A 27,996-nucleotide genomic window follows, 5' to 3' on the forward strand; every position below is an offset into this window, starting at 1 on the left:
ACATGAAGCGCCTACGACAACTTTGTGCTCTTAACCAATGAGCCCTTGATACCAGTCAGCTCTCCACCATATCCTCCACGGCCTTCGCCTCCCTTATAGACAGGCTTGATCGATGCCAGCTTCTTCTTCTTCTCATCGTACTTCTTCCTCTTCTTCACACGCGGATTGCGAACATCCTTTTTGCGGTGGGGAGTGAGACCCTTGTTCTTCTCGATGGCATAGCTGATCTTGCGTTTGCCATCTGGACCAATGACTTCCTGCTGGACCACCGCTCCGCCTTGCAATGCTGCTTGTCCTTGCGCTTCTGCCAATACGGCCTTGTCGCTCTTCTTCTTGGCAGTCTTGGATGCAACGAGATCATAGTATTCGTCGTCCTCTGCAGCTGCTCGAATGTCGCGGGCTTGTTGGTGATCATCTTCGTCGCTATCTCCACCAAGATCTGCGTCAACTCCATCACCCGCACGCTTGCCGCGTTTCTCAGCCTCGGCATTCAAGCGTGCCTGTCTATCCCTCAAACGTTCACGATGTGGAATATCGTCGTCGCCACCAGCAGTTCGACCAGCGTTGCCGCGCTTGTTAGCTTTCTGAGCTATTTGAGAAGTGTAGAAACGAAGACTCTTCTTCTTTTGTGCCTTGTCGGCAGCTTCACGGGCAGTAAGTGGCGCCTCTTCGCCAAGATCCTGGTCGTCTCCATTGGTATGTCGACGTTGAGCAGTCTTGGTGCCTGGTCTATTCTTTGCATGTATCAATGAGTCCAGATTTGCAAGGTCGGCTTCCGCGCGTTGGAGCTTCTCTGCTCTCCTCTGTTCTCTGGCCGCTTGGAGAGCAGCAGCATGACGATCAGCTCTCGATGAACGTTTGTCAGACGTGGGAGGCTCGACATCGGCAACGGCCTCGCCTTGGCTAGTCTCGTCCTCCGCCTCAAGAGGGTGCCTTTGCTCAGATGTTGTGCTGTCTTGTTCGACATGATCCGGAAGCGTCGACGTCCGTTCCCACAGCTCGCGGCACTTGACCAAGCTGATCATGACTGGGTGGTCTCGAAGTTGTGTTGCCGGGAGAGCCACCACGTACTCTTCGCTGGTCTGCGCAGCAGGAGAGGTGAGTAAGGAGAAATACATCACCAGTGCACCCAGGTAGGCAGAAGCGGCTTTCCATTTGATTTGGGCGAGCGACGAGGCTCCCGCCGCCTTGGACAAGCGAGCGTGCTCCTCTCGTAGCCGCAGAAGCTGCTTGCTCAAGGGTTCGAACTCGGGATAACGGGACTTGAGCAGCTTCAGACGCTCGGCCGCACCCATGTCTGGCGCAATCTGGAGGCGTGGCACAAACTCGGACACCACATTCTGCTCACGCTCGCCTTCTGCAGCGGCGCCGCCCTGGTCGGTTGTCTGCCACTCGTCTTCATCGAGACCGTAATCCGCCGCGCGCATCTGCTGTAATTGTCTCTTCTGCAGCCGAATGGCTTCCTTCTCTTCCTCGAGGGCCTGCTCTTCAGTCTCGATCGCATCGTGTCCGTACAGTGCGTCCTTCGAAGTGCCCCAGCCCGCTACTCCCTCGTCGTCGTCTTCCTCGTCGAGACCGCGATGATCGGCGCTCTCGCCATCGGAGCTCCCCTCCTCCTCCGCTTCGGAGTGGCCCAGGACTTCCTCATCGGACGGCTGCAGGAATTCTTCATCTTCAGCAAGTTTTCGCCTTCGTTTCGCTGCCGGCTCCTCGCCGAGGCGGATCTCGTCCTGGTTCAGGTGGAACTCATCGTCCGAGCCGGCCACATCCTCGAAGGTGTGTATTCTCTTTTTCGCCATTGCGCGACGATGTCAAATGTGATCGGACAGGGCAACACCTGCGATGTCTGTCTGCTTGGCAGCAAAAAGTTATGAGCTTGGATTAGGCTAAAGCTAAAGTTGATTGGCGAATGCTAATCAGATCTGCCGAGATAAGTCCGGTCCAGCATCACATCCGCCGAGTGCCTCCGCGGCCGACACATGCTCGAGCACGGCGTGAATATGGTCCCGCCTTCACGACGCATCGCTATCTGTCCACCGCCCCGATGACTAAATACTGCTGTCGCTGGCGGAGCGGCACCAGAACACGCTTCTGCATCCGGCGAACCGGCGTGTCTTCGCTCCAATGCATGCCCTGGCATATCACCATTGCTGGCTCTGCAGAGGAGCAATGTCCCTCCATTCACTGGCTGACAAGGGCGTTGCTTCCTGGTCATCACAAAGCATGTGATACGAGCTTAACGACCACCGCGATCGAAGCTTCACGAAGAGCCCGATCAATGCAGGGGAGGTTCTTCGCGACGGCCATGTCTTGCACGCTCCCGCCTCATTGCGTGCAACTCGGCCGTGGGCCAAAATTCTGTTTGACCTCGACTGACGCCACAACTTCTGGGTCATCTGATCTCTCCTCGAAAGCACGGCGACGACATGGAGTCTGTCGAGAAGTATGCCGAGAAGGTGCCATGCGAAGACGTTTCGCAAATGCACCTCCAAGCCTGTTTCGATGAGCCTAACGATGTGGGAGAGGCCATTCATATTCCCAGCGACGAGGAAGTCATCGACCCGCGTCTCAAAGACTATCCCGTGACTATGGTCGCCAGGACAGTCCACCTTCACAATGACCCAACGCAAGTATTGTCTCGCATCCTACGCCCGCGCAGCCGAATTCTGACTCTCATCGTAGAGAGCCCATTTTGACCTTCCGCTTCTGGTTCCTCAGCACCTTCTGGGTGACCGTTGGCTGCGCTCTCTCCACCCTTTACTACTTCAAGCCGTACCAGCAGAGCATTTCGAGTTATGTCATCCAGCTTCTCGCCTGGGCTATGGGTGATGCTATGGCGAGATACCTGCCGAAACGAGAGATTTCTTGGTTCAGAGGCAGATTCAAATGGAGCATGAATCCTGGCCCGTGGAATGCAAAGGAACACGCCTTGGTCGTGGTCGCTTACTGGGGCTCAAGTCACACTGCCTATGGTCTGGGTCCGCTGACCGCCATGGAAATGTACTATGGCCAGAAAATTTCTGCAGTATGGGGCATCCTCTTCCTCGTCACATCGCAACTGCTCGGTTATGGGTTTGCTGGGCTCTTTCGCGACATTCTCGTCCGTCCTCCGAAGATGTTCTATCCTAGTGTGCTGCCTAATATTGCCCTGTTCAATGCAATGCACCGCGACCCTTCTGTCACGAGGAGGTCCTTGGCCTGTTTCACCTACTGCGCCACTGCAGCCTTCATCTGGCAATGGTTTCCCCAATATCTGTTTCCGCTGCTGATATCTCTGCCACTATTGTGTTGGCTTGGACATGGCAATCCCATTGCGTATGTCCTCGGCTCCGGAAAGTACGGCTTTGGTATCCTTAACTTCTCGCTGGACTGGAACTACATCAACGGGACGATGCAGTCCATGTATACACCCTTTTGGGCGTCAATGAATCAGTTCACCGGCATTTTTGTCGCTGTTTGGGTCATCTATCCGATTCTCTATTACAGCAACTCTCTGGATGCCCAGAACTATGCGGCCATGTCTGCCTCGACGTTCGACCGCGACGGTAAAGATTATAACATCTCGAGGGTTCTCACACCACAGTACATGCTCAACCAGACGGCAATGGACGAATACTCACCTCCCTACTGGAGCGTATCGTATGTTTTCTGCATTTTCTCGGGCATCGCTGCCAGCATGAGCGCCTGCACTTTCGTGCTACTATGGTATGGGAAAGACACATGGGCGATCGTTCGCAAGGGGTTTCGCAAGAAAGTCAAGTCTGACGGCGATTATGATGATCCTTATCTGAAGCTCATGGCCGGCAGTCCTCGCGTACCGCATTGGTGGTACTTGACACTTCTTGGTCTCTGTGCTTCATTTTCCATCGCGACAGTCGAGGCCGGTGGCTTTAACCTTCCCTGGTGGGGCTTCATCATCATGTCGATGTTAGCGTTCGCGTTTATGTTCCCGTGCGGCGTCATATTTGCCATTTCGGGGCAAATCATTGGCATGAATTTCCTCTCGGAAATCATTGCCGGCTCACTCTTCAAAGGAAATCCCATCGCGGTACTGGCGGCCATGACTTACGGCACTCAAAGCCTGGTTCAGAGCCTGAACCTCGTGATCGACTTCAAATTCGGCTTTTACATGCGCATTCCTGAAACTGAAATGTTCATTGGCCAGTTCTGGGGAACTCTCCTAGGCCCGTTCATCAATTACGCTGTGATGAGAGTCATTCTGCAATCTGTTGGGATCCCCACGCTCACAGGGAAAACGCCATCCGTGAATTGGGACGCCTCACGAACTCGCAACTTCTACTCCTCATCCGTGATCTGGGGTGTCCTAGGCCCTGAGCAGTTTTTCTCGGAGGGGTCCATGTACTCTTGGGTCTACTACGCATTCCTTACAGGTCCCGCGGCCGTCCTGATCGTCTGGTTATTCCAGCGGCGGTTTCCAAAATGGGACATGGAAAAGCTCTGCAACCCGCCTTTGATTTTCTACGGGATAAGTCTGTTTCCTATCTACCCAACGACCAGTATTCTGACGTCCTTTATTGCTGCGGTAGTATTGTGAGTCTGTAAATTCCTGACGCATCCCGCGTTCGCTGACGAGTGTGATCCAGCATGGGATACATTTATCGCTATCATCCTGCCTTCTGGCGGAAATACCATTATTTATTGGCAGTCGGCTTGGATTGCGGCACACAGGTTATGTCCACAGTCATGGCCTTCGCGATAAGCATTCCGAATGTCAAGTTTCCAACGTGGTGGGGTAACAATCCTACATTTCCAGACCGGTATCGTCGTCGTATGCTCTCCACTTCGATATATAAGACTGAGTGCGAGCAGGTGTTTCCCTCCGAATCAAAAGCTACCCCCAGCCATGCAAATAACGACCCATTCGAAACGCTAAGGTGAGGTGGAACGGAATCGTTACCGGGGGAAATCAGTCGCGGAGCATTGGGGAATTGGGCCTCACTAATACACGCCGGGTTGGTTTCCAATACGGCATTGGTGTCCTTCACCGTGAAACAAGACTTGCTCAGCTTCACATACCTCATGCGACCAGCAACACCACCTGACTCGCCTTTCTGTTCCGACTCGTGGTGCATCTCGATCTGGACAGTTCGAGTCTCGCCAAACAGACCGGAAATGTATGGTCGGTACGAACAGAGTCACTCAGTCTCTGCACTGTTCCTTTGTCCGTCAGCAAGGCAACTCACTCTCGCTGCACAAAACCGGACCTAGCGCCACGGCACGGCTGATTCGACAAGAGAGCGGGAGTCCATGTTGTAGCATAGCAAAGTACCGGCCTTGGCCATGCAAAGCCGTAGAACGACAGTAACCCAAAGTAACGACTAGCAGATATTCAGCAGCCCAATCTCTCCCCTTCCCCTTCATCACAGTCGAGTCTAGAAGAGGCGGTGTCGTTAAGGCATATCTTGGCAGAGACCGTAACCCACACCCGCACCCGCATCCGCGCCCGCGGAGTCCGCCCAATGTGCCGTGCAATGAAGAATGGCCGGAGAGACAGCAAATGTTACTATTACGAGAGCTTCAAGTACCATTGACAATGGGAACGCGATGGGATACATATAAGGAATACGACTGCAACATTCAAGCCACTCAAATCAAGCCAATTCGCCTGCAGACAACCTGGAACACACCACTTCATAAGCTTCTTTTCTGCGCCTAGACATGAAATGTGAGCTCTTCCTTGGTTTCAGTCACTAACGATATGCTCACATTCGCTTGTCAGACTCAATCATCTGTGCGATCACCACAATATTTGGTGCCGCATCTGCTGCCCCGATATTCGAATGGGATCCAAACAGCATTGCTTACACAGGAGGATGGAAAAGAGCAGCGATTGCTGAAGCTCAACGATTCCCGCGTATAGGCGGTGGCATAACCTGCATGGCAATTTCATGCACTCACCCGGAGTTGTACAGGCCGTTCAACGGCAAGCTTGGTCAGAGGTCAGCCGATGCGAAGCCGATTTTCGAATGGGACCCCAACAGCATTGTTTATACTGGGCCGGAGAAGCGTGACGCACAGCAATTATCGCCAAATGTACGCCTTGATGGCGACGATGTCATCGCTTGGGGCATCAGGATGCCTAACCGGAAGTTCACCCTTGATCGACCTGGTTTCGGGCCGGTATGATCTGTGATGGTTGAATGGCATGCACTCGGCTGGACCGATTGGCATCTATGTTGGCAACGAATTATGTACCATGAAATGAACGCTTACTTCCTCCAGTATTATCCCGTTGAAGATATCAGCATTGCCCGAAGCGAAAGCATTGAGGGGCAACGTATACAAGATGGTATTTCCGCATGGATTTTACTCCTCTCTATTGAATTCAGCCTTGGCGATATATCGAAGCGCCGCCATCGACGACATATGCAGTTCCGTGTACATAGCTGGCATCCTCAGAGCACAAGAAGGCGATTGCGTTACCGACATCTACGGCTTGCCCGAGGCGCTTCAGTGCTACCGAGCCAGCTAAAGCCGTACGCTGTTCAGCTGTCGACATGTCACGCAATGCTTTAGTATCTGTGAAGCCCGGGCAGACCGCATTGACTCGAATGCCATGCTGACCGTAGTCTGCAGCATCGGTTTTAACCAGCCCGATGATTGCATGTTTGGTGCTTGCATATGGTGATACTCCGGGAGACGCATTGATACCTGCCATTGAGGACACCGAAACAATGCTTCCTCTTCCATGCCCGCCTTGTTCGAGAGGGTCTTGTTTGAGCATTTGACGAATTTCTGCCCGATGGCACAGAAATGTCTGCGTTCCACGAAAATAAATCAGCTATCAGGTCAAATACAAATCCAGGTTTGCTGGCGTACCCCGTATAGATTGACCGCAATCACACGATCGAAAACGTCAACGTCGACATCGATGGTCGGAGTGCGCGGGGGCACAATGCCTGCAATATTGCAACCGTAGTCCAGTCTTCCAAATCTCGCAACACAACGGTCCACAAAGGTTTGCACCGATGTTTCGTCAGATACGTCGACGTACGATATATCAACATCAACGTCCGATGATTCCAGGCGCACCTGATCTGCCACTTCGCGTACTCCAGCTTCGTTGATATCGCCCAAGAGTATCTTCTTGCACCCCGCGCGAGCGAATGCTATCGCTGTGCCTTGGCCGATACCTGTGGAATGTTTAGTTGGCTAATCGCAGGCCATTCCAAGTTGTATGATCGATCTTCTCACCTGAGGCGGCGCCTGTGATTAACGCTACTCCACGGAGTGGACCAACCATAATTGATACAGTGGTATCAGTATCGATATTAGGCAACACCACCGTCCACCACCGAATTGTGTCTCTGAACGCTCATCATCGTCCACGTCCATCACCACGGTGCAGCATGATTCGGTCCGAGCCTTGTCGGACCGAGAGCTATGTGAACAGTACCACACTTTACGTGAGGGGCATCGCGAGCGCCCGATGAAGATGAACCACAGTGCTGTACAAACAGGGAGCATGAAACATTACGAAGGAGTCGCGCTTATTACTGGAGCCGGCAGTGGTAGGTTGCTCAGTACATCGATCGATTTGCCGTGAACAGAGCTGATATCTTACTAGAGCTCGGTCAAGCTGTCGTTCAAGCCTTTGTGAGTGCTGGATGCACGAACATCGTGCTCGCAGATACATCTTTGCTGGCCATCGAAGGAGTCAGGGACCATTTCTCCTCTGGTACAGACTCGGGACTCCCCAAGTTGGATTTGAGGCTAGTCGAATATGATTCGGAAGACTCCAATGGGGCTGAAAATATGGTGAAGGAGGCCCGCGAATCCTTTGGCTCGATAAACTACTGCGTCAATTGTAGCACCACGAGTCTTGCTGCTGCTCCAATACCTACAGCGGAGATGGATGCGGCAATGTTCAAGGCTGGGTTGACGGCAACTTCAAGAGCGGTATGAGATTTTGTCGTTTGTGGCGATGTGTTACTATTGTCGCTGATATTCGCCACAGCTTTGGCTCTGCTGTAGAGCACAGCTGCGGACACTGCTCTCTCAGCATGGAACCAGAAGTTCCATCACCAATATAGTGCCTTACGGAAACCTAGGCACCCATCCAGGTCACGCTCTACTCGCAGCAGCTGGATATGGCGGTGTCGGTATGTCCAAGTCGATGGCTCGAGATCATGTCAATTCCAACGTGCGAGTCAATGTCGTAGCCCCGGCGGTGATTGCAAGCACCGAGAATGCAATAGCAGAGTCTGAATTACAGCGGCACATGAAGATACCTGGTCGAACGATTGAATCTGCTGAGGTAGCAAATGCCGCTGTGTTCCTCGCTGGCGAGGGCGCCTCCGGCATTACCGGTGTGGTACTTCCAGTGGACGCTGGCTGGTCGATGATACATGGCTAAGCCATCTGGTAGTGCAATATGCGAGGAACGTCATCTTCAAGGCACATCCAAGTCCATTCTTGATTGGTTGATCGATTGATGGGCTTACATCTCATCGTCGCCCCTAACTTAATGCACTTCGGCCCGGCCTGAGAATTTCGGTCCGAGAACTGTCTTGATCGCGCTTAAGCATAGCAGCTCGTGCATTCAATCTGATCCGTATGAGAGATTGGTTGTTTTGTTGTCATCAAGCTTGACAAGTAACAACGTGCGAGGATGGAAACCATACACGGGTCTCGTTACACTTGTGAAATTCCCAGAGTAGATCTCTTGACATTCGTGTTTAGTTCTGGCGACGCAGCGACTCGTCAAAGACCTCAGTACTTCGATGCGGATCATCCGGAACGCCACTATAGTCTGAGCCAGGGAGAGTCGTATGCCAAAAGGGTCGCCAAAGGACTGCAAGACTTGGGACTGCAAGACGATGACAAGGTCTTTTTGTATTCGGGGAACAACCTCTTCTTCCCTATCCTGCTCTGGGGGGTGATTGGAGCAGGATGTGTCTTCACTGCCACATCGCCAAGCGCTTCACTCGAAGGTGGCTATGTTGAAGCCAGACCCGTTGTTGAAAAGCACATACTGACGTTGACAGAACTTACCAACCAACTGCGTGATTCCGATTCTAAGCTACTTCTGGCCAGCCTAGACGGGATCGAAACAGCATTGAAGGCTGCAACCGCTGTTGGAATACCACAAGAGAGAGTATACGTGTTCTGCGATCCTCGAGATGCTTCGATGATTAGGAATGCTACACGATCCGAGCCTTGGACCTCCCTATGGGCATCAGAGCATGGAAACGAATTCGAATGGCCAACGTCGGCAGATCCAGATTATCTTGCCAGAAAGACAATTATATTGAACTATTCCAGCGGGTAAGCCTTCCCACGGTGCCGGATTTGTCCGTGCTTATTTCTGTTGTAGCACCACAGGACCTCCAAAAGGAGTAGAGATCACGCATGCGAACGTGGTGGCGAACTCCGCCCAACTGATTCACTACCGCACCATGGTAGGAAACCAACCGTCCGCGTACGCTCGTCAGGAGAGACTGGCGCGGTCTGGAGAGCGCTGGCTGGCTCCTCTACCCATGTATCATGCATATGTATAAGGATAACACCCATCAAACGTGTGCCTTGATGACATCAGCTAATTTGTGCTTCAGGGGCAAATCTATTATTGCGTGAATGCACCTCGAATGTCTGCCAAGGTCTACATCATGTCCAAATATGATGTCCGACGACTGCTCCTCTTCGTCGATATTTACCGCATCACATTCTTGACCGCGGTGCCGACAGTCTTAATTGCCATGGCCAAGCATCCACGAGGAGTGTACAACTTGCAGTCTCTCGAATACGCCCTTACTGGATCGGCACCGCTGGGCCACGACATTGCAAGTGTTATCGAGAAGCACTTTTTGCGTCCTGGGCTTGAGCTGAAGAACGGCTGGGGCCTTACCGAAACGACGAACTCTATCAGCGGCTTCTGTCCCGATGATCAAAACGATGGGAGGTCGGTGGGGTATCTCAATCCGAACTGTGCAGGAAAGATTGTACCTGTGGAAGGGCAAAGCTGGGATAGTGAAGTCCCGCCTGCGACCCTCGTCGGAGAGATATGGGTGTCGGGTCAGAATGTCATGAAAGGGTACTACAAGAACCCTGAAGCGACAGCAGATACGGTCGTTGTGCAAAATGGCCGTCGTTGGTTGCGGACCGGTGACATCGGGTATTTTGAGGATGGAAGAATTTACATTATTGATAGGCTCAAGGTATGTGCTATTTCCCTGTTTTACAACCATTGTATGTGAGACTGACTTCCTTGCCCCCTACAAAGGAATTGATCAAAGTCAAGGGCTTGCAGGTATCTCCCAGCGAGCTGGAAGCGGCGATCTTGCTGCACGAAGGAGTGGCAGACGTGGCCGTGACCGGTGCAAAATTGTAAGCAGCTGCCATCAGCAGAACTTGTTCCGGACTACCGCTAACGTTGTCTCACAGAGAAATGGGAGAATGTCCGCGGGCTTTCGTCGTACGGAAAGATCCAGAGCTGCAGGAAGAGCAGATCCACGACTTGATCAGGTCCAGATTCTCTAAGCACAAGTGGCTAACGGGTGGGGTGTACTTCATCGATGAGATTCCTAAGACACCGAGTGGCAAGACGAAGCGGCGGCTCTTGCCAATTCCTCCGAAGACTGCCAAGCTTTGATCTCGTGGTGCCGTAGATTGAATCACAGAAACTTCGCCCACAGCCATGCCCAAAGTCGTTCCATTATCTGAACAGATGAGGGACTGCTAGCTACCGGCACTGGCTGTGCCTAAATGGTAGGAGGTGGTCCAAGGCTCAAGTCCCTTTGATGAAAGCAATCGTGTAGGATTAGCTCCCTCTCCGAACAGGCAAAGAGATCTCTGCTCCATGGCCTGGCGAAAGACTGAGACAGCGCCGCAATGAACTGTGTGAGGCTTAAAGACGCTTGCGCCCGGTCGAAGACTTTGAGTTTGCCACGGCCTCTCGCGAGTCTCACAATCGACCGCAGCGTGGGGCAAGCAGAGTCTGCAATGTTGTTGTGTTGGACTTGCAAGCCTACGTAATTGCGGATGCTCTCTGCATGTGGTATCCGTAGTCTAAACGAAGCTCCGTCGCCAGCTGCAGAGGTTCGAATCTGTTTGTTGAATAGAGCGGCGCGCAACACATTGGCCGCGCGTGCCGTTCTCATATTCAGAACACGATAAGGTCATGGACACCAGCATCTGATATGCTGGGGACCAGCCTCATATCCCGAGCACTGCTATGTTACTGGGCTTCTGTGGAACAAAATAACAGGCGATGGCTGCTCGGACCTGGGGACTCGAGCCTATTCGACGATATGCTGTTGATGGCCTGTGTGATGACCCATGCCAGGCATCGAGGCTGGATAGATGTCGCCGCCGAGAAGCCCGAATGCTGAATTCAGCTCACGGGTGGTAAATATATGCGCCGCGTGGAAATTTCGTTGTGAGGCACATTGGCCGCATGCCTTTCTGACGCAGTCCATGTTCGTCCATCAGGGCAGGCGGTTCTCTTCATTGTGTACAGTTCGCCGGCTCTTCTTGTCTAGTTCTTGCACGATGACCTCTGTGGGCACAGCACGCTCCGTAGGTTTGAAGCCCATAATTTGTCCCACGAGCCCACCTGGCTTGGGCACAGGGCATTCCCGCTTCGGCTTGTCCTGGTCCGCATCTGTGGTCTCAACCTGGGCTCCAGTTCCCATGTCTCCCTCATCTGTAATGCGCTTGCGACGGCGCCGCATGATCCTGCCATCAGGCGTCTCGTAGCTGTCGGCGAACTGTCGGTGGTCGACCGGGCAGGGGAGCAGGTGCGGAACGGCAACGACGAAGAAGGAGACGGCCAATGTTGCAGTAAAGAGCGTGCCCGTGGTGCGCGACCGCGGATGGAGGTAATGCATCGCGCGAGTTCGAGTTGGCGATGATGCTGCTCGCGGTGAAAGAACTGCTCTGCTCTCGCAGAACATGCAATGTCGGAGGTCGACGCCCGAACTTTGCACGAGTCTAATCCGCACTTCACGAACTTCTTCAATCAATCGTTCAGGTGCAAGGCCTCCACCACAACACAACCGCGCCCATGACGACGGCCATATCGCGCGAAGACAGCGCGCTCGCCGCTGATGCGGTGCGCAGGTCGGCAAAACGGACGCGCGAGGTCTTCGCCGCCGACTTTGCGCAGCCATCAGCGCTGCTGAAGCCACCGCAACCTGCCATCGCACCCGCCCACGAACCCTCACCCGCCGACCGCGCGCAAAGATCCAGCATCGCCGCCAGAATACACAGCGAATATGCAGACGTCAAGGAGCTGCCCACCGTGCTTGCCCAAAAGCAGGCGAATGTTCAGGCAGGGTTGGCTGCACGACGCAAGAAGCCCAAAACCACCGAGGAAGCCAGTGACCCGCAAATGGCCAAGATGATCGAAAGCGCCGCAGAGTCTCGCGAGCAGTTGTCGCAGCAAATTGGCACCTCGACGGCGCTCACTCGAATCAACGGCACAGCGGGCGCAAAAGCACCTCCAAATGCCCACGGTCCCACACCGCAGCGCAACACCCCCGGGAGCAGCCTCGTTCGACGGGACACTGTGCGGCACCTGAAGCCTCAATGGCATGCCCCATGGAAGCTTTTCCGTGTGATATCAGGACACTTGGGTTGGGTTCGCGCGCTGGCCGTGGAGCCCGGTAACTCCTGGTTCGCTAGCGGTGCGGGAGACAGGACGATCAAGGTCTTCGATCTAGCCACCGGAACGCTTAAGCTCACCCTCACGGGACATATATCCTCCGTCAGAGGTCTTGCTGTCAGTCCTCGGCATCCATATCTCTTCAGTTGCGGCGAAGATAAGATGGTCAAGTGTTGGGATCTCGAGACGAATAAGGTCATCCGTCATTACCACGGGCATTTGTCCGGCGTGTACACGTTGAGCTTGCATCCCACCTTGGACGTTCTATGTACTGGAGGCAGAGATGGTGTTGTCAGAGTATGGGACATGCGTACACGATCGAACATCCATGTCCTCAGTGGGCACAAACAGACGGTGTCCAGCATCGTTACACAAGCCACCGATCCGCAAGTCATCTCTGGCAGCTTAGACAGCACGATTCGCATGTACGATCTTGCGGCCGGAAAGACCATGGGCGTCCTTACACACCACAAAAAAGGTGTACGGTCACTGACGACTCACCCTACCGAGTTCACCTTCGCGTCTGCTTCCCCTGGTCAAATCAAGCAGTGGCTGTGCCCAAAGGGTGACTTTATGATGAATTTTGAAGGTCACAACAGTGTGATTAATTCACTCTCCGTGAACGAAGACAACGTTTTGTTCAGCGGCGGTGACAATGGTAGCGTTGCATTTTGGGACTGGAAGACTGGCCATCGCTTTCAATACGAGGATAGTGTTGCGCAACCTGGGTCTCTGGACGCTGAAGCTGGCATCATGACCAGCACTTTTGACCATACAGGTCTGCGCCTTATCACTGGTGAAGCCGACAAAAGCATCAAAATATGGAAACAGGACGAGAACGCGACAGAAGAAACACATCCCTTGCAGTGGGCTCCAACGCTAGGCAGACAAAAGTTTTGAGCGTATCCGCTGATGGTCACCCATTGGATGACGGTGGAGAATTGAGCTTGGCCAGGATGGTCCATTGATGCAGGGTCGCTGCCGAGTCGGTCAGATTGGAATTGGCCATGCGCAGGATATGCAGATTGTCCTTCGCGGGAGCATAAGTGACGCGTCCCGCGAAGAGGATAGATGAGGCTCGCCACTCGCAAAGCCTTTTGTTGAGAAGGTGTATGCATTTCACACTCAGCGACGAAATGTGAAATTCCCATTACAGGAAACATTCAGGAAAGGCCAATATAAGGTCAAGGGTGCACTCAACCTATGGGAGGGCTGAGCCTCATGCTACTCTTCAGGAGCTATAGACCGAATGAATCGGCCATGAGGAGTTGCTTCCATTCCGCCTGGACTCTGATCATGCTTCATGCAACGAGAAAATTCAATGCAGCCCATGCAATCGGAGATTCATCTACTGCCAGGGCCTAACAATGGTCATTTGTATCAGTGGAATGAGACGTCTGGTGCCTAACGGGTAATCGCCTACAACGTCTCTGGCACAGATGAATCCATAGTGCTGTCGAGCCTCCAAAGCTCTCACACTTCAGCGGAGAGATAGAAGAAAACGCTATGCGTTGTGACGATCGCTCATGCGAATCAACATAGTAATCGTTGGCAAACGGCGCCCTTGGTTTGTGCATAATGCAGTCTCTCCTCCCTTCATCACATCTTTCTCAGTAGTCGCCAGCGCGATACATTGGCACCATTCCTCCACTATATGTCCCAAGGACAAATGTTTCCAGCTGACATTTCCGTCAACATCAGCCTTGCCGACCCCTCTATCTTCCTCGTGTCTTAATTTCTTGCCTGCGTTCTCACTTTGTGAAATGGGCTTCCACATCGAACGCACAGTGTCCACATGCGCATTGCTACTGCTGATGAAGCGCCAGATCTTAGCAATCGTTGCAGTGCGATGCAGGCCGAGTTGAGCTCCCCCTTGATGTGAGATAAGTCTCAGTTCCGACCACGAAGCCTTCATCTGTTCACTAGGGGCCAGTTCAGAAGTTCAGAAGAACTGCTGGAGGAGAAGCTTGTGCGGAATGGGTCGCTTGCTCGATAGTCTCGATACTCGCTTTGCTCCTCAAAATCTCCAAGCCGCAAGTCCTGAATCGTCTGGGCAACTGTACGAGGTGTGGCGCGCGCTTGCGATCCCGCATGGTTGTTGTCTGCTAGTGCGTAAGTAATTGTCACAACAACACAACATGGAGGCTTGCTTACCTGAGTGTCTAACCCTCAAAGGCGCAACGTAGGGACAGTCCAATCTGTGCTCTTCCTCGCCAACCAAAGCTATGCCTAGACCTACGCCCGGTACGTGAACGTGGTCGAACTGCTCATCCGGAGGCAAAGGCATTGATTCTTTGAGCCACAAATCGATATCGGCCGACTGCAGCCGGAAGCTGGCGTAGGAAACATTCTGCTTGTCAAGCTTCCTTTGTGGTTTTACGCTGTCGCTCTTCTTTACTATGCTCGATTGCTTCGCCGCCATCTCCTTCAGATTCGGCGCCGATGCGCGATACTTCATGGTCAGAATGTTCTGCTTCCTATGCTCCAGAGCCACAGCTCTCCTGCTAGTCGGGAGTCGTTCGGCTGGCGATGCGATGACAGTCGGGGGCGTCATTGTAGTCAAAGACATTGTGAGTATCACTGAAGAGATAGGGCATGGCAGGCAGCTTGCAGCGCGTTTTGTGAAAATGTGTTTCCCCTATTTGGGCAGGGACATATCATGCGCGGCCGGATCATGAGACGTTTCGAGGTGTCGTGCGGCTATGGCGTGCATGAGTCGCAATAGCTTATAAAACAATCGCATATAATGTCAGATAGACTTTTCCTGTCGTGCAGCTGCCCGTGCCGATCACTTTGTGCGAACTTATCAGCCTTGACAGGGACAGACATATACTTATTGGAAGTCAAGTAGGCGACACGAGCTCGCAGCTCTGCAAGCGCCCCATTCGTTGATATGTAACGATAATGGCTCGTACCAATATCGCAATGCTTGCGTGCGTAGTGAAAGATCTTCAGAATGTAGGCCCCCATTGAAGTTGCACTCAGCGACTGCCGCTTCGCAGCTCGGCCCTGCTGGAAGCCGTAGGCGACGGATGCATCGTAAGAGCTCGAAGGCCTGTAGGTCTTCCAGACGACACTCGTTCATAGTATGTACTCTGCCGACAGAGCGTTTGTCTTGCAAACAATGGACTCCCCGCAGAGCCCAAAAGACGCTGGCTGGCAAACGTGGTTGTATTTCTTGACATGTAGAAGGCAACACTGACATAGCTACCACTTGCGTTGCAAGCCATGTCAGAACCCAAAATGAAGCGGCACCAGAAAATCGTGGACTACTTCGAACAAGAATACGGCCAACTGGGCTCAGTGCTCGCTGGCTGGCAGGCCTTCAGTCGAGATGTTGGCGTTCCAGAGGGCAAGTCGATCACGCAGTGCAAGAAGGTGAGGGCAGCGCATCATAGTACGCGCATGTACACTGACATATTTATAGTTCTTGAAGGCGGTCAACGTGAACATTGTCGACTTTGTGGCAGCGAAGAAGAACGGCACGGCAGTATACCAATTCAAGTCCCGCGCGGCACTGGCGGAATACATTCGAGGCAATCGTAACAAGCGGTTCCCACTTGGAAAGGCCAAGGAGGACTCGTTCTTGAAGTCGCTGCTGATTCACCTCGTTTGAGTGGGGCGTGAGTCGCTGGGCCGTGGCACGTGGAGTCGGCGCATTGGTAGATTGCAGTGGTCAGCTTGGCGCATGAGATGACAGTGCAGTCATGGGGATGGAAAAGTGGCAGATGGCGATGTCAGGCAGCAAAGTGGTGGTGAGGCTGGCGCCTGGTGCCGGCGGCGATGTACAGCTAGACCTCCGTGCCTGTGTAGCCAAAAGTAGCTTTGAGAGCTGGGCGACGCGTGCACGCTCTCTCCCGTCCGTGCAGCGCAGCCACCCTGGGCGATTCAGCTCTCCCAGGCGGAAACCAACTTGGCCTCATCCATTCTCACATGCGCTAACGACGACAATGCCACAGGTGCGCCAGCTACTCGGCCTGCTGCTGCTCAGCGTGCTGGCTCTGCTGGCGGTGGCCAAGGACAAGCCCGACGTCGACGAGTTCAACTTCCACTCGCGGCCAGCCAACCTGCTGTACTTTGAGGACAGCGATGTCATCCTCGCCACCAACCCCGACACGCTGGTCACCTTCCGCTCTGACGATGGCGGAAAGCGGTGGAAGGAGCTCGATGGCGTGGCTACCGGCGAGGTCATGGAAGTCCTGAAGCACCCTTACGATAGCCACGTCGCTGTGGTGCTGGGCACCAAGAAGACGCACTGGATCACACACGACCGCGGCGAGCACTGGCGGGCCTTCACCTCGCCCATGCACCCTACGCTCAGTCGTGCTGGGATTTCCTTCCACGCCACCGATCCCGATCGGATGCTGTTTAATGCGCAGAAGAACGCCGGCTTCTCACGAGAGGATCTCGTCTACTACACCAAGGATGCATTCAAAACCGACATGGAATTGCTGCACAAGGACGTGTTCTCGTGTCTATGGGCCAAGAGCACCGAAATCTTCACGACCGGCGATGAACGCAGCGACCGCGACGGTGTCCTCTGCATTGCCCGTGGCCAGTTCGATTTCTTCAAGTCCCACAACCGCCTCATCATGTCGAGCGACTTTTTCGACAAGGAGGAGGTCGAACCGACAATGAGCGATGGAAGGACAGTCGAGGGCATCACCAACTTGGCCGCCGTCAAGAGCTATTTGGTGATTGCTGCAAAGAGCGAGCGGACCACTGAAATGGCCATGTACGTTTCGGACGATACGAAAATGTGGCATCGAGCCGAGTTCGGCCAGCATAAGCTCGAGGAAGATGCGTATACCCTTTTGGAAAGCACAAACTACAGCATGCAGGTGGACGTAATGACCACTGATCGATCGGACCCCATGGGAGTGCTCTTGACGTCAAACAGCAACGGAACCTTCTTCACCAAGAACATCGAACATACGAATCGCAACGAACAGGGTTTCGTCGATTTTGAGAAGATGTCGAATATCCAGGGAATAGTCATGGTCAATACCGTGGACAACTGGAAGGATGTTGAGACGAAGTGGGGCACAAAGAAGAAGGTGGTTTCACATATCTCGTTCGATGATGGTAGAACGTGGGAAGACCTGAAAGCCGATGGCAAGACACTCCATCTACATTCGGTCACTGGGCAACGTAACATGGGTCGGATCTTTAGCAGTCCAGCGCCTGGCCTGGTCATGGGTGTCGGCAACACCGGTTCGTCTTTGGGCGATTACGATGACGGTGACCTTTATGTGTCGGATGATGCTGGCCTTACGTGGGAGAAAGCTCTCTCAAAGCCTCATATTTACGAGTTCGGCGCACAAGGATCTATACTGGTCGCCGTGGAAGATGCAGAGACCAACAAGATCAAATGGTCTCTCAACTACGGCAAAGACTGGGAAACTACAGAGCTCGAGGACAAGTTCAGGCCGCTTGGGCTCACTACCACGCCCGACTCGACATCCTTGAAATTCCTCATGATAGCTATGAAGAATGTCGACTCCAAGAAGGAGCACTTCACCTACGCGCTCGACTTCAACGGCTTGCATGAGACCAAATGCAGTGGCAGCGACTTCGAGAAGTGGCCAGCACGCAAAGACAAAGACGGCAAAGCTTCTTGCATTATGGGTCATAAGCAGTTTTTCCAGCGACGGAAAGCGAACGCCAAGTGCGTTGTTGAGAACAAGGATTTCACAGACCCAGAAGAGAAAAGAGAGAATTGCGAATGCACGGAGCAAGACTTCGAATGTGATTTCAACTTCAAACGGGAAGACGGCAAGTGTGTTAAAAGTGGCCCAATCGTGCCTCCCTCAGGCGTATGCGACGGAAAAACAAAGACGTTCAAGGGTACTTCAGGTTACCGACTGATACCTGGCAACACCTGCGAAGGAGGTGTGGATCTGGCCAAAGAGGTCGAGCGCGACTGTACAGACACAGCCTCGCCCCCAGCTTCGGGAAAGATATCCACGGAAGTACGGAAGTTCAAAGGTGACAGATTCATCGAGTATTATTACATGGAACGACTCGAGACCAACAAGGGCAATAACAAGGAGAACGACGAGACCGTCCTTTTGCGCACCGACCGACGTGAAGTCTGGAAGACACACGATCATGGGAAGAAATGGGAACAGATTCTCGAGGATGAGGAAATCCTGGCGATCTATCCACACCAGTACATTAACGATATTGTCTACTTCATCACACCGAGCAAGAAGGTTCATTACTCCAAAGATTTCGCTCAGAGCCTCCACTCTTTCGAAGCTCCCGAAGGTCCAAACCAGGATCGCATACAGGTCCTGACCTTTCACCCCCAGGAGAAAGACTGGCTGATCTGGACCGGGGGCCGAGAGTGCAAGTCAGACGCCGATTGCCAGACCATCGCTCATGTGTCGAGGAAGGGCGGTGATGACTGGGAGACACTTATCCGCGGTGTAAGGAAGTGTCAATTCGTGTATCGAGAAGACAGGCCCAAATCGGATCAACTCATCTATTGCGAACAGCACACAGACGAGAGCAAAACCAGCCCGTTGGTCCTCATGAGTAGCGACGACTGGTTTAGTCACAAAACCGAGCTCAAGAGAGATGTTGTCAACTTCGCCACCATGGCCGAATTCATCGTCGTTGCAGTCCGGGATGAAACAGAGCAGTCTCTGAGAGTGGATGCAAGTATCGATGGTGTTACCTTTGCGGAAGCCAAGTTCCCTGCCAATTTCAAGGTGGATCATCAAACGGCCTATACCGTGCTTGACTCAAGCACCCATGCAGTGTTTTTGCACGTTACTGTTAATGACCGTAAAGGGCAAGAGTATGGCAGCATCATCAAGAGCAACAGCAATGGTACCTCATACGTCTTGTCTGCTGCCGAGGTCAACAGGAATGAGGAAGGCTATGTCGACTTCGAGAAGATGCAGGGGTTGGAGGGTGTTGCGATCATCAATCGCGTTGCAAACCGCAAAGAAGCTGATGGCGGAAGTAGCAAGAAGCTGCAGACTTTCATCACGCACAACGACGGAGCAGACTGGGCTCTAATCGGCCGTCCAGACGATCCACCGAAAGAGATTGGCAAGCCATTCGAGTGCCAAGGCAAAAGCAACCAGCGGTGCAGCCTGCACTTACATGGCTACACGGAACGCAAAGACCCAAGAGATACATACAGCTCACCCAGTGCCGTGGGTCTGATGCTGGGTACTGGCAACGTTGGCGAATATCTTGGTAGCAAGGAGGAAGCTAACACTTTTATCACGCGCGATGGAGGTATCATCTGGCATATGATTGCCGAAGGCAACTGGATGTGGGAATACGGCGACCAAGGGTCCATTATCGTCATCGTCAAGGAAGGGGAGCCCACTGGCGAAGTTCGATACACACTTGATGAAGGTCAGACTTGGCATACGCACGACTTTGGCGAGACCATGGTTGTCCAGGACATCACGACAGTGCCTAGCGACACGAGTCGAAACTTCTTGCTGTGGGGCAAGATCGGAAGTTCAATTGCGACGATCAACATCGACTTCAGCGGCATGACAGAACGATCGAAACAGTGCAAGCTTGACGAGCAGCGACCCGAGTCGGAGGACAGTGATTATGATCTGTGGTCGCCGTCTCATCCTTTCTCGGAAGAAAATTGTCTCTTTGGGCATGTTGGACAGTACCATCGCAAGAAGCCTGAACGCGATTGTTTCAACGGCAAGGAGATCAAGCATCTTCACAACATTGCAAAGAACTGTTCCTGCGCGCGCAACGATTTTGAGTGTGACTTCAACTACCAGCGAGACGGTAACGGTGCATGTACTCTCGTCGAGGGTCTCAGCCCCCCTGATCCTGCGGAAGTATGCAAAAAGAATCCCGACCTCATCGAGTTCAACCAAGTCACCGGGTATCGCAAGATTCCTCTCTCCACGTGCGAGGGAGGCAGAGAGCTCGACAAGACATCGAACCCATATCCATGTCCCGGGCACCAAGAAGAGTTCAAGAAGAAGCACAGTGTCAGCGGAGCGGGTCTCTTCTTTGCCATTGTTCTTCCCATTGCAGCCGCGGCAGGAGTGGGCTACTGGGTTTGGAAGAATTGGGATGGCAAATTCGGACGCATCAGGCTCGGCGATACTGGGTACGGTGGCGGAGGAGCCTTTGACAGTGAGGCTCCATGGGTCAAGTACCCGGTTATGCTCATTTCAGGCGTTGTCGCACTCGTGGCCACATTACCCATGGTCGTTGGCAGTTTGTGGAAGACACTTGCGACCAGATTCGGACGAAGTGGCGGGTATGGGTATTCGCGGACTTACACGACGCGTAGCAGCTTCCAGAGAGGAAGAGGCGATTACGCTGTTGTAGATGAAGACGAAGGCGAGCTCCTAGGAGAGGACAGCGACGAAGATGTTTAGATATGTCTTATAGACTTTACGATTGGACCATGTGTAGGATAGCTTCTTCAATCACGATTGTGCAGACACTAGCAGGCAACCCAAGAACGTTGCTCTGCCATTATTCCACTCGGATCCCTCCGCCTTACGAAGTCGATCAAGAGTAGCACATCGCCGCGGATTTTACAAGTCCCCGTTAATCCCGGATGGAGATCTCGAGAAGGAGACGATTTCGCAACATGACATCAGCGTCTTCAAATCTCTACGCAGCCGAAAGCAGAAAAGCTCATTCTGTCGGAAGATCTGATCGGCCTAGGGCGATCGTAGTTCCCGCCGAGCCGCAATTGGCCAAGTGGAGAAGTTGTGGCTCGCTGCACCACAAGCTTTGTTGAACTTCTCCAATGACGCGAACACTACGCTCGAGTGAGAACCACATGATTCTGTATCGAAATTATTGCGGCCAGCATCGCTCTAATCCAATCATGGCTCTCCTGATACCGCATCCGACAGCGCGGGCTGCCTGCGATCGTCGCACACGGACAGGAGACTGTCGCGCTTCGTGGCAGGCGTTCGAAGTATTGGGCAAAGCGTGAAGACGGCCACAGCATGCGGCTGTCGGGCTTCCAGAAGTTCCGCATGTTGAATGCGATGATGCTATGTGTTGTTATGACGCCTATCCGTTCCCTAGGGACGCCTCTGTCTCGGCGTTCTTTGATCACTACATTTTCCTGAAGCCGCACTTCTGGGCTTTGTCTTGAGCTGCTTGTGCGAGCTTGATTCAATTTGTTCTTACACGGAATTGGTCTCCAGCTATGACAGAGCTAGTCCGTGATACCGCGTTCGGCCACGCCGTTCGCTTTCTCTCCAGGGGAAAGCTACTAAAATATGCTGAAGAAGCCGATCCATCACTCTACAAGAACTACGTCGATGAGAAGAAGTCTGGCAACCTTGCAGACCATGGCGACACAAATCCCCGCGAGGACGGGACGGAGCCTGAAACGTTAGGAGGTGTGCGCACACGAGAGAATGGCGACCGATCAGAGCACGACCCAGAGAAGACGAGATCATCATCGAGAGATACTTCAGACACAAAGGCGGCGAGTGATGATGCCAGCATCAACCATGCCAGCGGCGTCCGAGTCGATCCTGAGAAGGGAATGGACAAGAATGTCGTTACCTGGTGGGGTGAGAACGACAGTGAGAATCCTCAGAACTGGAGCCTGGGCAAGAAATGCTTCGTCACATTCGAGATCTGCTTGCTCACGACGAGCGTTTACATTGGATCGAGTATCTACTCAGCAGGAACTATGAGCGTGTAAGTTGAAGATGCTGGATGAAGTACAGTTGGAGCTTTGAGCTGATCTTGTTGTCATATTAGTATGGAAACCTTTGGCGTGTCTCAGGTCGCCGCAACGCTTGGACTCTGTTTGTTCGTTGCTGGGTATGGTCTTGGACCCATGATATGGAGCCCTTTGTCCGAAATCCCCCAGATTGGCCGTAATCCCATATACCTCGGAACTCTCGTGGTCTTCGTTGGACTCCAGCCTGCTGTTGCCCGCGCTCCCAACTTCGGTGCGCTCCTCGCCTTTCGATTCATCACTGGCTTCTTTGGATCACCTGTGTTGGCCACGGGCGGAGCCTCGCTCGCGGATATCTGGTCTCCTAAGAAACGAGCTTATTCCGTTGCGATCTGGGGCGTTGCCGCAGTTTGTGGTCCGACATTAGGACCTCTAGTAGGAGGATACGCGGTTCAGTATGGCCCCTATGGACCAGGTCAAGGCGGATTCACCGCAGCATGGACTTGGCCTATTTGGGAACTGATGTGGCTCTCGGCTTTCTGCCTGGTCGTCCTGTTCTTCCTCCTTCCCGAGACAAGCGCGAACAACATCCTTGTACGCCGAACTAAGAGGATACGAAAGATCACCGGCAACGACAAGTTTACATGCGAAGCCGAACTCATGTCGGCACAAATGACTGGCAAGGACATCGCTTTGATCAGCCTGGTGAGGCCGTTCACTCTGAACTTCACAGAGCCCATGGTATGCCCTCCAACGATCGATACGCTTTGATGTATGCTGATCACAAACACAGGTTTTCCTGCTCAATCTCTACATCGCTCTGATTTACGGCTTGCTGTACATCTGGTTCGAGTCATTCGTCATTGTGAGTTGACTAAAATGATAGCTTGATGATGACTGTGTGCTAACCTCCACACAGGTGTTTATCGAGATTTATCAATTCGGTCTCGGAGCAGAGGGCCTTGCTTTCCTGGGCATCTTCGCTGGTGCAATTGTTGTTATCCCGCCATTCTTCGCGTACCTTTATTTCTCCCTGTAAGTGTGGAGTTTGAATTACCTTTCGAACTAACATCGGATGCTGACTTGCTACATAGGGAGCCGCAGTGTAAGGATCTGGACGTACCGCGATGAAAGCCTTATAGCGCTGACATGAATGTTTCACAGTCGACGATCAGGGCAACATCCAGCCCGAGAAGAGACTCTTGCCATGTTTCGTTGGAGTGAGTGACACCCTCGGTGCGCAATGGTGTAGATGCTAACGAATGCTCGGTAGGCCTTCTGCATTCCAATCTGTCTGTTTTGGTACGTATTGAAGAACTCCGAATTGAACATTAATGACAGCTGCTGACTCCCATGGCTTCCAGGTTCGGTATGTGATATTCTGCCGCATTATCCTACGTTTCTGGTATCGCAATAGCGATATCACCGCATGGAAGACATTGTGGCTTTTGGGAGGGTCGTGATGTGATCAATACTGACTCAGTTACAGGATGGTCAAGTCGACCAGATATCCACTACATCGTAAGTGCTATGGCTTTTGAATTTGTTTGACTCGTACTAATCTGAACCATAGGTCCCCATCAGTAAGCGACACTTCAGTCCAACGAAGCGGAAAGTGAAATACTGACAGAAAGCAGTCGGTAGCGCATGGTTCTCGATCGGGGCTTTCCTGCTGTTTAACAGCATCCTGAACTACCTACCCGATGCTTACCCCGATTATGCGGCATCTGTGCTAGCAGGCAATGATCTCATGCGATCCGCATTCGGAGCTGGTTTCCCACTGTTCGCTTCGGCGATGTACAAGGATCTTGGAGTTGCATGGGTAGGTCGAATAATTCGCAAGAGGACATCTCCTTGCGCGTAGATGAAATGAGAATGCCTTCTAACGACGATTCTGCAGGCTTCCTCCACCCTGGCATTTATCTCGATTGCCTTCATCCCAATACCATTTGTCCTCTACCGATACGGCGCGACACTGAGGAAGAACTATTCCAAGCACGCCCGAAAGGATATTTAAAGGTTGACACGGTACACCAGGCATTGCTTGCGATAGAGTGGAGGCTTTGAATGCGCTGAATTTTCCGGAAGTAATTAACTGCTGTTCGTCGTTGCTCTGAGAAGTGTACTGGGCACAACAAGCGAAGCATGACACGTAGAGTACGAAGATAGATGAATAATGTACAGACTATGAGCTTGATAGCGGTCGAGTACTCGGAATTCGCGACCGAACTTGGCGTATGACGGACACCGCACCGTTGCAGCACGCCGTCACGGAGATAAGACATGCAAAAACCGGGCTCTAAATCCACATGAAAAGAGCGCTGGGCCTGCCAGGTGCGAGATCATCGCCAGACGGCCGTGACTCATGAGATCCGCGCGGCGCAATGGCAGCCTCGAGCTGTGCGCAAGGCGCCGCAGAGCGTGTCGGTCTCAACCAAGGACGGGGGCTTCTCTTCTCGTAGACTGGAAGTCGCAAACAGACTAAGAAGCCCACCCTGCAGATACCTTAGACCTCTTCTATCAGCCACTGCGCACACGTTCGCACTCGACCATCAACCGCTCCACACTTCCCTTTCCTTTCTTCCCATCTCTCACTGCCCCGACATTCAATTCCAGCTGCGACTTGCGTAGGACGAACGAACAGAGTTGCGCCGCGCCGAGAAGCGCAGACACGGTCAAGCTCGAATCACTTGCATCTTTTGCGACGAACACGTTCCTGTCTTCACGACTGCTCCACTGCGCACGACATTAGTTCGGAGCCTTGCCGACCGCTTCTCATCGCTCTTGCGCCCGTACGCCGCTGTTCTGCGCCTGCCTAACGGACGTCGAATTCTCAGAGCCCCCTCCAAGTCACGCCGAGGTGGTAATGGTGCAGCCCACGCCGCCCTCGTCCACGTCGTCGAACAATGGCGCTTCTCCCGATGGCCAACCTTTTGCGGGACGCGTGATACGTAAGCGTAATCGCGTTCCACTCTCGTGTGGGCCTTGTAGACATAGGAAGTTGAAGTGCAACCGCTCGCATCCATGCGACAACTGCTCCAAGAGAGGTGACACGGCGAATTGCAGCTATGCGACACCCGGCGGCAGGAAGAAGGGTGCTGGAGTGGGAGCCAATGCCTCGCCGGACGACATGCAAAACCGCATTGACAGACTGGAAGGTTTGGTACTTTCGCTCATGACCAGTGGAGCGCAGCCCGCGACCACGTCTGCGGCGCAGGCTGCCATCGGCAACAGTCGCAACGACAGTCTAAGCTCTGGAGCAGACCTCAAGCTAGATCCAGTGATCCGTGAAGAGGGCGAAGGTGAGGACGAAAGTGAAGTTGAAGGCATCTCCCGTGGAATTGGGATCATGAAAATGGACAACGGCAGAGCAGTGTTCGCTTCAGACGTACATTGGTATGCAATTTTAGGCGAAATCAGCGAAGTGAAGAAATATTTTGAAAGCCACAAGGAGGATTACAAGCAACATTTGGAGAAAGTGCAGGCTGCGAAGGCAGAGGCAAGCTCAGGCGGCGCATTCCTCCTCCAGGGATTGCCTGCGAAGGATAAGAATGAATTGCTTGCGGCGTTTCCTTCCAAAGCGGAAGCCGATCGACTGATAGCGCGCTACTTCAACGCGTATGACCCCTCGGTCCATATCATTCACGGGCCATCCTTTCAGAAGCAGTACGACACTCACTGGTTAAATCCGCACGAGACAAGCGTGGTCTGGCTTGGCTTATGCTTTGCGATGATGACTCTGGCACTCCAGTCCTACCATAGAGCAGGTGATGAGCCACCAGAATATCGGGGCAGAACGCTCGAGCTGTCACGCGCACACCGGAAACTGACTGCGCAGTGTTTGCTTCTGGGCGACATAACACAACCCAACCCACTGACGCTGGAAACGCTGGTACTTCACATGCAGGCTGAATATGGAAGGAGTCGAGACGCTGAGCCTTCCGTGCTACTTCTCACTGGTTTGTGCGTGAGGCTCGCGATGCGTATGGGCTATCACCGCGATCCTGGCCCGCATCCAGCGATCACACCATTCCAAGGAGAGCTTAGACGGCGGGTATGGACATTTGTGCGTCAGTTTGATTTGCTGATATCATTTCAATTTGGCCTTCCTGCAATGATTCGAACAGATCATTCGGACACAGAGGCTCCTCGCAATCTGTACGATGATGAGCTTCAAGAAGACATGAAGAGCCTCCCACCCTCCAGGCCATCTTTCGAAGCAACTCCGATGTCGTATATGATCACGAAAAGCAGAATGACGTTCCTATTTGGTCGCATCGTGGAGCGCTCACAATCTGTAACGAATCCGCCATCTTACGAAGAGACGCTGAAGTTCGATGCAGAGTTGCGCGAAATGAGGTCGCAGCACCCCCCGTTATTGCAGATGCGGTCATTCCACGAGTCCGCTCGTGACCCAGCCAATCTGATCATGCAAAGGCTTGGGTTGGAGATGGTGTATCTCCGGAGTCTTTTCGTGCTTCACCGACGATTCATCGCCCGTGGCCGAGAATCAGCTCGATACGCTTATTCTCGGCGCACATGCTTGGATGCCTCCATGGAGTTGCTTGACCACCAAGCCACTCTGCATAGGGAATCTCAGCCTGGCGGACGCTTGCGCTCTGTGAAATGGTACATATCGTCATTGACCACGCACGACTTCCTGCTAGCAGCTATGCTCGTTTGTCTGGATCTATACCATACGGCAGAGGCAGAGCGCAAAGGGCGCAACACTGCTCAGCCGGGATCGCCCTTGGCTGCTGATGTCTACGACGAAGGCAGACGAGCGCATATGATGCAAGCTGTCGAACACTGCATCACCATTTGGGAGTCCGTGCGTGACCAAAGCATGGAGGCATACAAGGGCTCTGTGGCGCTCCGGGTTATGGTGGAGAAGCTCAAAGCACATCAATTACAGAAGACGATGCAAGGGAACTCGCAGTCGCAGGCAGGGCCAGCATATGCTAATCGAAATGGCGCCATGAACTATGGCATGTTTCCAAATGCAAGCGGTGTGGCGATCGACACAGACGACCTCCCGCCTGAGCAGTCGGCAGCAATGACGCTGGGTATGTTGTCTTCAGGAGGCATCTCGCCAGGGTTTGGCATGAGCACGACATCAGCGCCGCAACAGCAGGCATATCCGGCGAGCATGGCGACGCTGCTCAATAACGAACCTCCAAGCGAACGGACTGGCTTGACGCCACAATATTCTGGACCAGAGGTGACGGGTATGGGAAATGGCATGGCAGGCGCTGCCAGCCCATTGAGCCAGATGCTGGGTCAGAGCAGCGGTTTTGCAATGGCGGAGAACGATATCGATTGGGTAAGTCATCACGTGGGGCACCAATAACCGTGGATACCTCTGAATGCAACTACCTCTGAGTGCAACCGAAGGTCGTTAAGCCAATCAGCCAAGCTTTTCGTGGATCGAGAGCCAATCTGATTAGGCGCTTGCACTCAGAGGTCGTTGCATCCAGAGGTATCCGCGATTATGTTGCATGCTGAATCAGCGCTGACAAGCACCAACCTGCAGGGCGCGTGGGACTCTTACATCCAGGGCACGAGTAACGATGCCGGACAGATGTGGCCGATGAATCTCGACCTCGCGGTGGATGCTAACGTGCAGAGCAATCAGCAGCAACAAGCGCAACAGCAGAATGGGAACTCGGTCTTTCCGACGACGATGCCTGGAGGCAACGCGATGTGACATGAT

At 53.1% G+C, this 27,996-nt stretch overlaps 13 protein-coding genes across 13 annotated transcripts; 9 read left to right on the forward strand and 4 right to left on the reverse strand.

The window, feature by feature from the left end:
• Positions 1-11: 11 nt before the first annotated feature.
• On the reverse strand, positions 12-1,799 carry RHO25_001197 (uncharacterized protein; the record flags this gene model as incomplete). Its single annotated transcript, XM_023593808.2, has 1 exon — positions 12-1,799. The coding sequence occupies one exon, from the start codon at positions 1,797-1,799 to the stop codon at positions 12-14; it is 1,788 nt and encodes a 595-aa protein (XP_023460240.1).
• Positions 1,800-2,426: 627 nt separating this feature from the next.
• RHO25_001198 (uncharacterized protein) lies at positions 2,427-4,894 on the forward strand (the record flags this gene model as incomplete). Its single annotated transcript, XM_023593809.2, has 4 exons — positions 2,427-2,626; positions 2,683-4,551; positions 4,605-4,778; positions 4,831-4,894. The coding sequence occupies 4 exons, from the start codon at positions 2,427-2,429 to the stop codon at positions 4,892-4,894; spliced, it is 2,307 nt and encodes a 768-aa protein (XP_023460239.1).
• Positions 4,895-5,679: 785 nt separating this feature from the next.
• On the forward strand, positions 5,680-6,147 carry RHO25_001199 (uncharacterized protein; the record flags this gene model as incomplete). The annotated part of the gene is made up of 2 exons (XM_065602086.1): positions 5,680-5,686; positions 5,741-6,147. 2 exons carry the CDS (start codon positions 5,680-5,682, stop codon positions 6,145-6,147), a joined length of 414 nt encoding a protein of 137 aa, XP_065458158.1.
• Positions 6,148-6,346: 199 nt separating this feature from the next.
• RHO25_001200 (uncharacterized protein) lies at positions 6,347-7,264 on the reverse strand (the record flags this gene model as incomplete). Its single annotated transcript, XM_023593810.1, has 3 exons — positions 6,347-6,778; positions 6,841-7,154; positions 7,216-7,264. The coding sequence occupies 3 exons, from the start codon at positions 7,262-7,264 to the stop codon at positions 6,347-6,349; spliced, it is 795 nt and encodes a 264-aa protein (XP_023460234.1).
• A 222-nt stretch (positions 7,265-7,486) lies between these two features.
• Positions 7,487-8,377, forward strand: RHO25_001201 (uncharacterized protein; the record flags this gene model as incomplete). Its single annotated transcript, XM_023593811.1, has 3 exons — positions 7,487-7,532; positions 7,589-7,920; positions 7,979-8,377. 3 exons carry the CDS (start codon positions 7,487-7,489, stop codon positions 8,375-8,377), a joined length of 777 nt encoding a protein of 258 aa, XP_023460233.1.
• Positions 8,378-8,632: 255 nt separating this feature from the next.
• On the forward strand, positions 8,633-10,612 carry RHO25_001202 (uncharacterized protein; the record flags this gene model as incomplete). Its single annotated transcript, XM_023593812.1, has 5 exons — positions 8,633-9,288; positions 9,338-9,515; positions 9,576-10,178; positions 10,244-10,347; positions 10,405-10,612. 5 exons carry the CDS (start codon positions 8,633-8,635, stop codon positions 10,610-10,612), a joined length of 1,749 nt encoding a protein of 582 aa, XP_023460236.1.
• Positions 10,613-11,447: 835 nt separating this feature from the next.
• On the reverse strand, positions 11,448-11,849 carry RHO25_001203 (uncharacterized protein; the record flags this gene model as incomplete). Its single annotated transcript, XM_065602087.1, has 1 exon — positions 11,448-11,849. One exon carries the CDS (start codon positions 11,847-11,849, stop codon positions 11,448-11,450), a length of 402 nt encoding a protein of 133 aa, XP_065458159.1.
• A 176-nt stretch (positions 11,850-12,025) lies between these two features.
• Positions 12,026-13,525, forward strand: PRP46 (pre-mRNA-splicing factor prp46; the record flags this gene model as incomplete). Its single annotated transcript, XM_023593814.2, has 1 exon — positions 12,026-13,525. The coding sequence occupies one exon, from the start codon at positions 12,026-12,028 to the stop codon at positions 13,523-13,525; it is 1,500 nt and encodes a 499-aa protein (XP_023460232.1).
• Positions 13,526-14,536: 1,011 nt separating this feature from the next.
• RHO25_001205 (uncharacterized protein) lies at positions 14,537-15,194 on the reverse strand (the record flags this gene model as incomplete). Its single annotated transcript, XM_023593815.1, has 2 exons — positions 14,537-14,727; positions 14,780-15,194. 2 exons carry the CDS (start codon positions 15,192-15,194, stop codon positions 14,537-14,539), a joined length of 606 nt encoding a protein of 201 aa, XP_023460231.1.
• Positions 15,195-15,868: 674 nt separating this feature from the next.
• Positions 15,869-16,241, forward strand: RHO25_001206 (uncharacterized protein; the record flags this gene model as incomplete). The annotated part of the gene is made up of 2 exons (XM_023593816.1): positions 15,869-16,003; positions 16,053-16,241. The coding sequence occupies 2 exons, from the start codon at positions 15,869-15,871 to the stop codon at positions 16,239-16,241; spliced, it is 324 nt and encodes a 107-aa protein (XP_023459097.1).
• A 334-nt stretch (positions 16,242-16,575) lies between these two features.
• Positions 16,576-21,006, forward strand: RHO25_001207 (uncharacterized protein; the record flags this gene model as incomplete). The annotated part of the gene is made up of 1 exon (XM_023593817.2): positions 16,576-21,006. The coding sequence occupies one exon, from the start codon at positions 16,576-16,578 to the stop codon at positions 21,004-21,006; it is 4,431 nt and encodes a 1,476-aa protein (XP_023459098.1).
• A 791-nt stretch (positions 21,007-21,797) lies between these two features.
• RHO25_001208 (uncharacterized protein) lies at positions 21,798-24,300 on the forward strand (the record flags this gene model as incomplete). The annotated part of the gene is made up of 10 exons (XM_023593818.1): positions 21,798-22,300; positions 22,364-23,024; positions 23,077-23,148; positions 23,203-23,318; positions 23,448-23,503; positions 23,557-23,585; positions 23,648-23,688; positions 23,773-23,804; positions 23,921-24,105; positions 24,184-24,300. The coding sequence occupies 10 exons, from the start codon at positions 21,798-21,800 to the stop codon at positions 24,298-24,300; spliced, it is 1,812 nt and encodes a 603-aa protein (XP_023459095.1).
• Positions 24,301-25,413: 1,113 nt separating this feature from the next.
• On the forward strand, positions 25,414-27,990 carry RHO25_001209 (uncharacterized protein; the record flags this gene model as incomplete). Its single annotated transcript, XM_023593819.2, has 2 exons — positions 25,414-27,606; positions 27,817-27,990. The coding sequence occupies 2 exons, from the start codon at positions 25,414-25,416 to the stop codon at positions 27,988-27,990; spliced, it is 2,367 nt and encodes a 788-aa protein (XP_023459096.2).
• Positions 27,991-27,996: the final 6 nt, after the last annotated feature.

Source organism: Cercospora beticola, chromosome 1 (genome assembly GCF_033473495.1).
Source record: "Cercospora beticola chromosome 1, complete sequence".
In the NCBI taxonomy this organism is placed as follows: Eukaryota; Fungi; Ascomycota; class Dothideomycetes; order Mycosphaerellales; family Mycosphaerellaceae; genus Cercospora; species Cercospora beticola.